This window comes from Schistocerca cancellata, chromosome 1 (assembly GCF_023864275.1).
Source record: "Schistocerca cancellata isolate TAMUIC-IGC-003103 chromosome 1, iqSchCanc2.1, whole genome shotgun sequence".
Taxonomy (NCBI): domain Eukaryota; kingdom Metazoa; phylum Arthropoda; class Insecta; order Orthoptera; family Acrididae; genus Schistocerca; species Schistocerca cancellata.
This window is the reverse complement of record NC_064626.1, coordinates 770,540,564-770,552,616: the sequence shown is the minus strand read 5'-3', so window position 1 is coordinate 770,552,616 and position 12,053 is coordinate 770,540,564. Positions and strand designations below refer to the sequence as shown.

General features: G+C 45.4%; 1 protein-coding gene across 1 annotated transcript in view; it reads right to left on the bottom strand.

Moving 5' to 3' along the window:
- LOC126101536 (uncharacterized) overlaps positions 1–11,708 on the bottom strand; it is a 172,513-nt gene extending 160,805 nt beyond the window's left edge. The window contains exon 1 of the mRNA XM_049912212.1: positions 11,505–11,708. Coding sequence (XP_049768169.1) covers positions 11,505–11,708 — 204 coding nt within the window. The remainder of the gene's footprint in view (positions 1–11,504) is intronic.
- Positions 11,709–12,053: the final 345 nt, after the last annotated feature.

Here is a 12,053-nt window from a genome sequence, read left to right as displayed (position 1 = left end):
AACTGTGTGCTGGCCGAGAAGAACAATGTAGAGTGCTAGTAGCGGTTCGCAAGGTGCTAGGGCGTAACACAACAGCGCACACGCTGCTGCAAAATTCATATGAGAACGTAACAATGACGAAAATTAGGATTTAGTTTGAAATCAATACAGCAATGATCAAAAACTTTAACGCTCGGTGTAAGCTACTATACAGCATGAAATATCAACCTCAACTTGTTCAGCTTCATATTTATATGTAATAGGGCTTTCTACTTTTCGAACGACGAATTTGGAGAAAATACTCTTATAATTTGGATAATACGGTAATACATGCACTTGCCTGCAAATGTTGCAGAGCACTGCGCTTGGCTGGCCCTACTGACCATAATTACTTGGTCGTTATGGATAACAGAAGACATTGTCTCACAGAAGTATCTGCGCAAACCGACACTCACAGAATATAGAGACAAGCAGATACAGAGACCAGCAAATGTAGACACAAGCACAGGCGCTGCAAAATTGCCAAAGAACGCTCAAAGAGGAAGATAGCGTTCAACTCCGCGTCGCCGACAATGTCAACAGAGACGGCGTGTAAGCTCAAATTGGATAGGGATGGGACAGAAAATTGCCCACACATTTGGAAACGAACCACTTCGGAATTTCCTTGAAAAGTTTTAGGAAAACAACGGAAAATCCTCATGCTCAGGAGAACTGGCCCTCCAAATGTCAGTCTAATGCCGCAAACACTACGCCAACTTGCTCTGTTTTGACTGTGGATGTACGACAGAAGATAGTCTCGACTGATGAATTGAGGTACATGCTGGTACGCATGAAAGGAAAAGCAAATAAGACAGATGAATCTCTCGTGTCATCGAAATACAATTTAGATCAATGGTCGTATTTTTCTGTGAGGATGTTCACCTAAAGTGCACTTACGGTGTACTTTTCCCGAATATATCACGATTTCCGAAGTTCTGGCTAGATTGTAACTTAACAGCACAGCTTATATTGCTGGGAGCGAAACAAAATACCAGCTAACTTAATTTACGAACCATAGGAAATTACGAACGATCGAGTGACTGGCTACCTATTTCCGACTAATGATTTACTAATCATCATTCATTAAGCAAAGCGTTACCAGCACCAGACAACGGAAAATCCGCCGACACCGTGATCGCACTTTTACCAAACTTTTAGCCAGTAAACTGACAAAAAAGAGTCGGCATTGCTCGGTTTTCTAAGGGACTGTTTGTCACTATTATTTCCCACTTCGCTGGAATCAGATTCAACAAAATCAATTTACTCAGTGACAGCGGATGCGCGATTTACTACAGACATGATCTTTCGCTCCGCCAGTAGTCAAAGAGCAGCGCAGCTCGTCTGCAGCCTCGGGGTAAACGACGTTTACAAATGTTTTGTGCAGTGAAATGAACGGATACTGACATGTGTGGACCAATATGGATCTTAGTTTTAGCCGACCGAAGTGGCCGTGCGGTTAAAGGCGCTGCAGTCTGGAACCGCAAGACCGCTACGGTCGCAGGTTCGAATCCTGCCTCGGGCATGGATGTTTGTGATGTCCTTAGGTTAGTTAGGTTTAACTAGTTCTAAGTTCTAGGGGACTAATGACCTCAGCAGTTGAGTCCCATAGTGTTCAGAGCCATTTTTGATCTTAGTTTTAAGGCTACCATCAATAACTGAAGATATTCTGTCAGTTCTCAAATCAGTTTCGTTTTTCCCCTCAAAACTCATACCAATTTTCTGGCGGAGCGCAACAGCTAGCCTATAGTAAAATGTTCGTCCACTTCCTCTGAGATGGTCGATCTTGATGGAACATGTCACGGCGCAAGAGCACCAATACGCCACGACACATAGTTCCTCAATAATGTGCGCACTGTGGTGTTTTTTATGTGCAAGTAGTTTGCCTGAAATGCTTTGGCAAAACCGCAAAAAAAGTATATCAGGATCTTGTAGCTTCCGCTGTGATGGACGGAGTGTGTGTGTGTGTGTGTGTGTGGGGGGGGGGAGTCAGCTGGTAATATTTTCATGGCAATTATTACTTTCTACAGAATTTGTCAATCTGATTTGATTACACCAAAATATAACCAAATTAAGGTTAGAGACAAATCACCTACATGGTACTTTAGTTGGACCTGTCCGGCTGATGTGTTATACCTGTTCAGAGTGGATGAGCTGCACATGTTCAGAGGATACAATTACGAATATACTGCACATGAATTCCAGCATTATGAGCCTGAAAATCAGCCTTGTGATTTCAAAACACAGCATGGAGCCATACGAGAAACTGCACAGACGTATTATGTGATATTAAATTAATAAAAATTTACTTTCGAGAAATCAAATTTTTAGATGTAGTTTCTCAGAGTGTCGACGTAGCTGCACCATAGCATTCCGATTCCCGACAGATACGGACACGCACCGAGCGATTCCGAGGAAAAGCTGGATTATTTTAAAGAGATTTGTGGTCCATGAGAAGCATTTCGACAAGAAGAAATTAATAACAACTGACACTTTTAAAGATCTGCAAGTAAACGAGGAGTCGCACCCACGAGCGCGACGAAAATTACGTCAACGTGCGATTCCATAACTTCCCCCCCTCCCCTCATCTACAACATCATTCAAGGAAACTGAGTAAATCTACGTCTGGGAAAGCTCCAAATGAAAGAAGGCTGCGGGAGGAAAACCTTAGTAAGAGAATTAAAGAACAGTTTGAAGGAATAGCTTTAGTGACGTGTGAAAATGTAGGTAACATTGTAGATGACAAGTTGTAGCTTCATGTAATAAATTATTTGTCATTTTCTACAAGTTATCAGTGGAAGGAATTCCAAAAATTCAAACTAGTGTAAGACTTGCAGTAATAAATTTACTGATATTTTACGCCGTTCAGTTGAAATTAAATCAAACGTATAAATAAGAGACAGTCTAATGAAAACGAGACAGATGGGAAAAAATGAGTAAACTCTTTATTATTTCAAAAGTAATAGCTACATCTGTTAACACATTTACCCCAATGTGAGACAATGCGGTTGCCTACGGAACCATGACTGTACCCAGGCGTACACCTCTTCATCTGAAGGCTGCCCAATTGTTGACAAGGTTGCTTCGACTGTGCTGCAGGGAAGCCCTTACACATCCTCCGTACAGTCCCTACCTATCCCCATGCGATTTCCATATTTTTGCAGCCCTGTAGAAACACACACAGCTGGCCGGGGTGGCCGGGCGGTTCTAGGCGCTACAGTTTGGAACCGCGCGACCGCTACGGTCGCAGGTTCTAATCCTGCCTCGGGCATGGATGTGTGTGATGTCCTTAGGATAGTTAGGTTTAAGTAGTTCTAAGTTCTAGGGAACTGATGACCTTAGAAGTTAAGTCCCATAGCGCTCAGAGCCATTTGAACCATTTTGAAACACGTTCATGGCCGTCTGTTTTCCTTCGGGTGAAGAGGTGCACGCCTCATACAACAGTGGTTCAGTAAGCAACAGCACACATTTTTCCATGACGGCGGTGACCACCTTGTCTGACTATTTATGAAATAATGAAAGGTTTACTTACTTTTTACCATCTGTCTCGTTTTCATTTGACTTCACCTCGTACTTTGTTGTCATTTATCTGATAGTAGTTTTATCTCTTGGTTTGCTGACTAGACACTGTGGTGATAAACAAACGTAAAATGAAGGGCATACCGGTTTAAAAAAAAAAATAAAAAATAAAAATAAATAAAAAAAAACAAACATTGACCGTGCACAAAACTAAGTTACTCAAAGGGAAGTTGTGTTCACATTGTACATTTTTTCCTACTTTCCATAATTTTTTAGATTTCTCTTCGAGTAATTCCTTCTGGATGTAGAGATTATAGGGATTAATCTGTCGAAGTACTTTATCAGAAATGTTTTATTAGTCAAACCGGACATTTTACAACGTCTTACTGTTTACGCTGAGATAACTAATAAAGAAATTCGTGCGATTGCACAGTAACATTAAAAAAACACATTTAATACACGATAAGACGTTGCCACCATCTTTTACTTTTGTTAGGATGGAAAAACTGTTTTTAATGTGTTAGGTATGCGCATATCGTTCATGCTGCTCTGTACTTTACAGTTGGCAAGAATTTTTATTTTCGTGCATTACAATTTTATTCATTTTTAACATCCATTCTTAGCCATTTAAACGGGAATAGTATTGCTAATTTGATCTTGAGCACATGTGTTCATTTTAGCATTACGCTTATGTGTGTAACTACAACACATCCTACCACATATTTGCCTAATATTCCGTTTTCGAGTTTCATAATTATCGAAACTTGCTAAAATTGCATTTGTAGCTACTTACATACGAAAGTATCAGTGATCAGTTCTTGAGTGCATTTGTTAAACGTACAACTGCAAGAGTCAGAGAGTAAAGCAGTTTTGTTTTTAACGATCCACGAGACGCCGGCTATGAAAGTTGGGCCATCTTTCTGGCAGCTGCACGATGTCATCACACTGAAGGCTCCGGCTTGTGTAGAGAATGCAATGGACAGGAGGCGGACAAAAACATGGGAGCAATGCGAGAAATGCATGCTTGAATATAAATGCAGATGCTAGCCAAGCCTGCTGGCGGCGCTGTTGTACGGAGCCAAGAAAGGCAGCTGTGCAAAGTCCTCAGTATGTTGCCAGTGGCAGTCGTGTCAGAACGGTGTTATGTGTGGTAATGTCGCTGCAAAGTGAATCCCAACGTGGGCATATTGTTCCTGCTGCGTGGGTGCGTGGTGCGTGCTTCAGCAACCAAGGGAGCCGAAGGGTTCGATGTGTCAGCAGGCACCATATCGAAGATTTATATCGCAAACATGAAAGGCCGAGATACGTCATCCGCTGAACTGAGCTCCATAAACAGGGAGTTGCAGGGCGACCTATAATTCCAAAGCCAGTTATCTGTGATGCAAATGCCCGTAACGGGAAAACGTTGTACCGAAGCATAAAACCAGGACTGCGGAGCAGTAGAAGAAAGTCATTTGGTCGAATGAGTATTGTTTCACACTGTTTCCAAATTCTGTACGAGTTTAAGTCCCAAGAGTGAAACAAGGCGGTGGTTAAGTGATGATTTGGTTACCCTGCAAGCCGGCCGCGGTGGTCGAGCGATTCTAGGCGCTTCAGTCGGGAACCGCGCTGCTGTTACGGTCGCAAGTTCGAATCCTCCCTCGGGCATGGATGTGTTTGATGTCCTTAGGTTGCTTAGATTTAAGTAGTTCTAATTCTAGGGAACTGATGACCTCAGATGTTAAGTCCCATAGTGCTTAGAGCTATTTGAACCATTTATCCTGCAAATTCGCACTACTGCCAAGGATTATGTGACCATTCTGGCTGGTCAGGTCCACCCCACGGTAAAATCTTTGTTTCCCAGCTGTGGAGCAGTGTTTCAAGACGACAGGGCCCACAGAGAGGTGTGCGTGATCGCTACCCTCCTCCATCACAATGGTTCAAATGGCTCTGAGCACTATGAGACTTAACATCTGAGGTCATCAGTCCCCTAGAACTTAGAACTACACCACTAGCCATTAAAATTGCTACACCACGAAGATGACGTGCTACAGACGCGAAATTTAACCGACAGGAAGAAGATGATGTGATATGCAAATGATTAGCTTTTCAGAGCATTCACACAAGGTTGGCACCGGTGGCGACACCTACAACGTGCTGACATGAGGAAAGTTTCCAACAGATTTCTCATACACAAACAGCAGTTGACCGGCGTTGCCTGGTGAAACGTTGTTGTGATGCCTCGTGTAAGGAGGAGAAATGCATACCATCACGTTTCTGACTTTGATAAAGGTCGGATTGTAGCCCATCGCGATTACGGTTTATCGTATCGCGGTATTGCTGCTCGCGTTGGTAGAGATCCAATGACTGTTAGCAGAATATGGAATCGGTGGGTTCAGGAGGGTAACACGGAACGCCGTGCTGGATCCCAACGGCCTCGTAGCACCAGCAGTCGAGATGACAGGTATCTTATCCGCATGGCTGTAACGGATCGTGCAGCCACGTCTCGATCCCTGAGTCAACAGATGTGGACGTTTGCAAGACAACAACCATCTGCACGAACAGATCGACGACGTTTGCAGCAGCATGGACTATCAGTTCGGAGACCATGGCTGCGGCTACCCTTGACGCTGCATCACAGACAGGAGCACATGCGATGGTACTCAACAACGAACCTGCGTGCACGAATAGCAAAACGTCATTTATTCGGACGAATCCAGGTTCCGTTTACAGCATCATGATGGTCGAATACGTGTTTGGCGACATTTCGGTGAACGCACATTGGAAGCGTGTATTCGTCATCGCCATACTGGCATATCACCCGCCGTGATGTTATGGGGTGCCATTGGTTAAACGTCTCGGTCACCTCTTGTTCGCATTGACGACACTTTGGACAAAGGACGTTACATTTCAGATGAGTTACGGTCCGTGGCTCTACCCTTCATTCGATCCCTGCGAAACCCTACATTTCAGCAGGATAATGCACGACCGCATGTTGCAGGTCCTGTACGAGCCTTTCTGGATACAGAAAACATGCGATTGCTGTCCTGGCCATCACATACTCCAGATCTCTCACCAATTGAAAACGTCTGGTCAATGGTGGCCGAGCAACTGACTCGTCACAATACGCCAGTCACTACTCTTGATGAACTGTGGTATCGTGTTGAAGCTGCATGGGCAGCTGTACCTGTACACGCCATCCAGGCTCCGTTGCCTCAATGCCCAGGTGTATCAAGGCCGTTATTACGGCCGGAGGTGGTTGTTCTGGGTACTGATTTCTCGGGGTCTATGCACCTAAATTGCTTAAAAATGTAATCACATGTCAGTTCTAGTATAATATATTTGTCTAATGAATACCCGTTTATCATCTGCATTTCTTCCTGGTGTAGCATTTTTAATGGCCAGTAGTGCACTTAAACCTAACTAACATAAGGACATCACACACATCCATGCCCGCGGCAGGATTCGAACCTGCGACCGTAGCAGTCGCGCGGTTCCAGACTGTAGCGCCTAGAACCGCTCGGCCACATCGGCCGGTCCTCCTCCATCACCGCCACCTGAACGTGCCACTTTTTTGCAAGAATAATGGTATAAGATTCTCCTGACAACCATTCTGAGACGCCTGAAAGTTGTTTTGAATGCCAATGAGTTACCTACACTGTATTAGGCATGGTAATGTGTAGCGTTTTTGGTGTTTCCATGTTCTTCTCCAGCGGTTGTACAATCTTTTTTCCCGCGGACTATACGTGAATGTAAGAGGATGGTGAAGAGGAGGTGAGGTGTGGGGGAGGAGGTTGACAATTTTGGTACTCACCGTATCCTCTGCAACACACCATACGATGGCTTGCAGAGTGTAAATGTAAACTTAGAGAGTAGAAAAAACTACGAGAGAGAAAAAGTGGTAATCTAGGTACGTCTGATTTGTACCGTGACATTTAAGCCCACGACCGCCTGTTTACGTGTCTTCTGACGTTTCAGCTACCTGTCCAATTTATGAGCACAGGACAGTATGGTTAGATAAAAGGCGAGCTGCGGGAAGGGCGGTCGTGACAATAAATCGCTATCCGTTCATCCTTAGCTCTGCCGACTGCCTCTGCAGACTGATCCGGCAGCGAGATTGGACGAGTTACGGTGCATCTCGCGTCTATGTGCGTCATCATAAAGCTTACGGGAGATGTCGTGAGCTACGTGATACCTACTATCAATACAGTGATTATTAGCGATTCCAGCATATATGAATGCATTGACTTTAATTCTGACAAGGTACGTCTGATAATTCGAAATTAAAAAGTGTAGTTAGAAGTATCTGTCATATACACTCCTCTAATCATACAAAGCTACTTACGCACATGCTGTAGCTGGAAGGAGGTAGAAGGTGGAGAAACACGTACTACGGTGAAGCTTAAATATTCACTCAACCTGCCAAAACCAGTAAACAAAAGGTTTTGCAGATGGACGTGGAACGTCACGCAGCAGAGGTAACAGGATGGCCCGGCGGACTGGGGACGCGAAGTGCATCGACCCTGCCATGCTTCCTGGAGTATTGCGCTCTACTGCAAAAATGGCTCTGAGCACTATGCGACTTAACTTCTGAGGTCATCAGTCGCCTAAAACTTAGAACTAATTAAACCTAACTAAACTAAGGACATCACACACATCCATGCCCGAGGCAGGATTCGAACCTGCGACCGTAGCGGTCACGCGGTTCCAGACTGAAGCGCCTTTAACCGCACGGCCACACCGGCCGGCGCTCTACTGCAGATTCTGGCAAGCCGGCCGGGCCAGGCCGCGAGACACGGACTGGGCGTGCTACGGCCGACACAACACATCACTATAGCCACCACAAATTCCCGCCGCCAGAATACTGAAGATAGGTGTAACGTACTACTTAGTATATTGGTATCCCCTATTCAGTTGGTCATCACTGTGAGTAATATCTCTATTCTCCTCCTGAGGCAGGACAGATGGTGCTGAAAGCAGTACGATACTTTGCATTGCCACTAGAGATATATTCAGGAGCGTCCACAAAATCAGTAATTACTCTAGTCGTTCGTAGGTGATAGAAGTGTGCTGCTCGCGATTAAAAATGCAACACCGTGAAAGGCAGCACGCAACAAACGTCAAACTACCACGGAGTGCACTACGTGCTTGGGTAAGCAAATCATTAGTACGAGGGCTGATCAACAAAGACTGAGATTGATTTTTCCTGTAGCTTCCGTGATAGTTTCCTGTGTACACCGTGAATTACACTCGTGTCAGTAGGTTGGTAGAAATGCTCTGTTTTGTAGTCGCTCTTTGCATTTCGCAGAGACGCGAGTGGGGCTGTATGACGCAATAAAATTCTGCGTTCCTTTAAATCACACAGCCACTGAAACTTAGGAAGCGTGTGGTGAAGGTGCATTACCTAGTGTAACCAAGTTTAAGTGGTTCAAAGACTTCAAGGAGGCCGACTTGTATATGTTAAGCAAGGGGGTTTGACGTTTCGGCTTCTGCTGTGACTGAAGTTGTAAGTAGGCTGTTTATATTTTCTTATTGGCAACGTTACGTAGCGCTCTGGATGAAAATCACTGGCTGTGCTGTGTGCAGTCTGTGTCTAGTTTGCATTGTTGTCTGCCATTGTAGTGTTGGGCAGCGGCAGCTGGATGTGAACAGCGCGTAGCGTTGGCAGTTGGAGGTGAGCCGCCAGCAGTGGTGGATGTGGGGAGAGAGATGGCGGAGTTTTGTAATTTGTCATGAACTGCTATATATATATATTATGACTATTAAGGTAAATACATTGTTTGTTCTCTATTAATATCTTTCATTTGCTAACTATCCCTATCAGTAGTTAGTGCCTTCCGTAGTTTGAATCTTTTATTTAGCTGGCAGTAGTGGCGCTCGCTGTACTGCAGTAGTTCGAGTAATGAAGATTTTTGTGAGGTAAGTGATTTCTGAAAGGTATAGTTTAATGTTACTCAGGGCCATTCTTTTGCAGGGATCTTTGATAGTCAGATTGCGTTGCGCTAAAAATATTGTGTGTCAGTTTAAACACAGTCATGTATAAATTGTTCAAAGGGGACGTTTCATAAAGTCAACATCAACACATCTGCTGTAACTTTCCTGGGGATAGGCGGACAACATTTCTTTAGCTCAGTGGGGTGCTGAGAATTTCATATGGCAGTGTCTTTATGATTATGCATGATCATCTCCATACGACCAGTGTTTGTGCCCGTTGGGTGCTACGTCGGCTGACTCCCGAACAAAAAGCTGTGCCAATGGAGACAAGCCTTGAGGTGTTACGTCTGTTTGCAGATAGAGGGAATGTGTTTCTCGAATCGACTATCACCGGTGATGAGTCATAGCTGCTTCATTACGATCATGAAAGAAATCGAGCCAGCAAAGAGCGGAAATCGCCAGATTCTCCAACACCAAAAAATCGAAACTTCTTCCATCTGCAGGGAAAGTGATGGTGATAACATTTTTTTATTCTCGTGGAACAACTTACCAGCAAGCATTCCCATTGACACTACTGTTACAGCTGCATATTACAAGTCAGTATTGGCTAAACTGAGGAAGCGCATTGCAAGGACACGACCAGAACTTTCCCGGAATGGCAGGGGACTTCATCATGTAATGCGTTGTCTCACGTCGCAAACCAAGTCACGTAGTTTATGACTGAATTCAACATTACCTGTGTACCGCATAACCTTATAGTCCCTGTCTTGCACCCTGTCATTCCTTTTTATTCCCATCACTAAAAGAAAAGGTTTAGGGCATTCTGTTTGAAAACTCTGAAGCAGTGCTCAAGAAAAATCAGGCGATTCTCAACGACCTGACAAAGAATAGACTGCACAATGTGCTCGAGGACTATCAGAGAAGCTACGAGAAGTCCAACTAGGAAGGGGTTATTTTGAAAAAGATCATACAAACATTGATAAGGAGTAATAAACATCAGTGAAAAAATTAGGCTCAGTCTTTGTTGCTCAGGCCTCGCACAACAGCACAAAGTAGATAGCATTAACATCACCTATAATATTCTGTGCATATAGAAATATTAAGCAGCAGGTCTCTCGTTCAGTAATCGCGTCTGAATGTTAGTTCCTTGTGAGAATATCATGTTACGCCTCGTGCAAAATGGAGAAACGTCTACCACCGTGTGTCGGAGTTCGACAACGGCACAATCATGGCCTTTAGAGATACTGGTTTATCATTCCGCCATGTTACTGCTCGCGTTGATCGAGATCCCACTACTGTCACGCGAATACGGAATCGATGGGGTCAGGAGGGTGAACCTCAACACCATGTAGGACTTCAAGGGCCCCAAGCGACTAGCGCCCGAGAGGGCAAACACATGGTTAGCTCGGCCGTACAGAATCGTAGAGCCACGTCACTTACTTTGCGTCAGGCTTGTTTGTAGCAAGGCTTATCTCCACATGGGCCGTGCGATTTATGGGATAGAGGAGGAGGAGGAGGAGATGATGGTTGTGGTGGTGGTAAGTGTTTAATGCACCGACGACGACAACGACATCATTAGAGACGGGGCAAAAAATCAAATTGGGGAAAGAAATCGCCTGTGCCCTTTCAAAGGAATCAATGATCCAATACTCTAATGCAAGACAACGGTGTCCTGTCCTTCCTCGATACGGAGGGTTTTCGGCTGTTGCGCTCACCGGTACCTACTCCAAAACTCTTACCAACGAAAACATATAACCACGGGTTGCCGACAGACTAAGACGCCACCACTCACCAGCTGTCACAATTGATGGCCTCTGGCATAGAGCTGAAGAAGAGTGGAATGACATACTTAGAACTGTCGCCCGAGCTGAGTTCGACTCCATGTGCTGCCTGGTTAGAGCCACCGTTGCTGCCTGACATCGCATCTTGTACGTCTTTCAGATCTAGTACAAATTTAATCACGCATCTTCCTTCGGGCAATAAGTAGAAGTTGGGTATTTGCTACCCTTTCTGGCCAGCAGTGTTCACATCATTTGTAAACGAACGACGAAGCGCACATTTGGGTATTCCCAGTGCGTGGCGGCGGCAGAAGAGCCAGCAGGTGTATCAGGCAGGCAGGCAGGGCCCACGTGCGTCGTGGCGACGTGAGCGCCCAGCACGCGGCGTCGCTGCCTCCGGGACACGCGCCTCACGCACGCGCGCCTGCACCGCGCACGCCCGCCGTTGTTTCGCCTCTGCCGCCGGCCGCCCACAATCGTCATCGCAATTAGCCCATTAGCAGACAATACGCGCCAGAAATTCGTATGCCGAGTCATGCCCCCGCTGGCGCCTCTCAAAGTCCGGTGGCCAGCATCCAAAACGTGCTCTGTCCGCCGAAATTTCCGCGGATAGTGTTCGGCAAGGACAGCCTGCCCCTGGGACAATGGGCCTTCTGGCGGCCGCTGACCCAACTGTTCCTGCTGAAGCCCCTCCTTGCATGTCGAGCAGCTCGCGAACAAAAGCTGTTTTCCGCTCGTATCCGTGCTAGGAGAATTTAGGTTTTCAGCTTCCTGTCAACAGTCGAATCATCTGAGTGGTGTCGATGGCAAAGATGAGAGAGGGGAGAA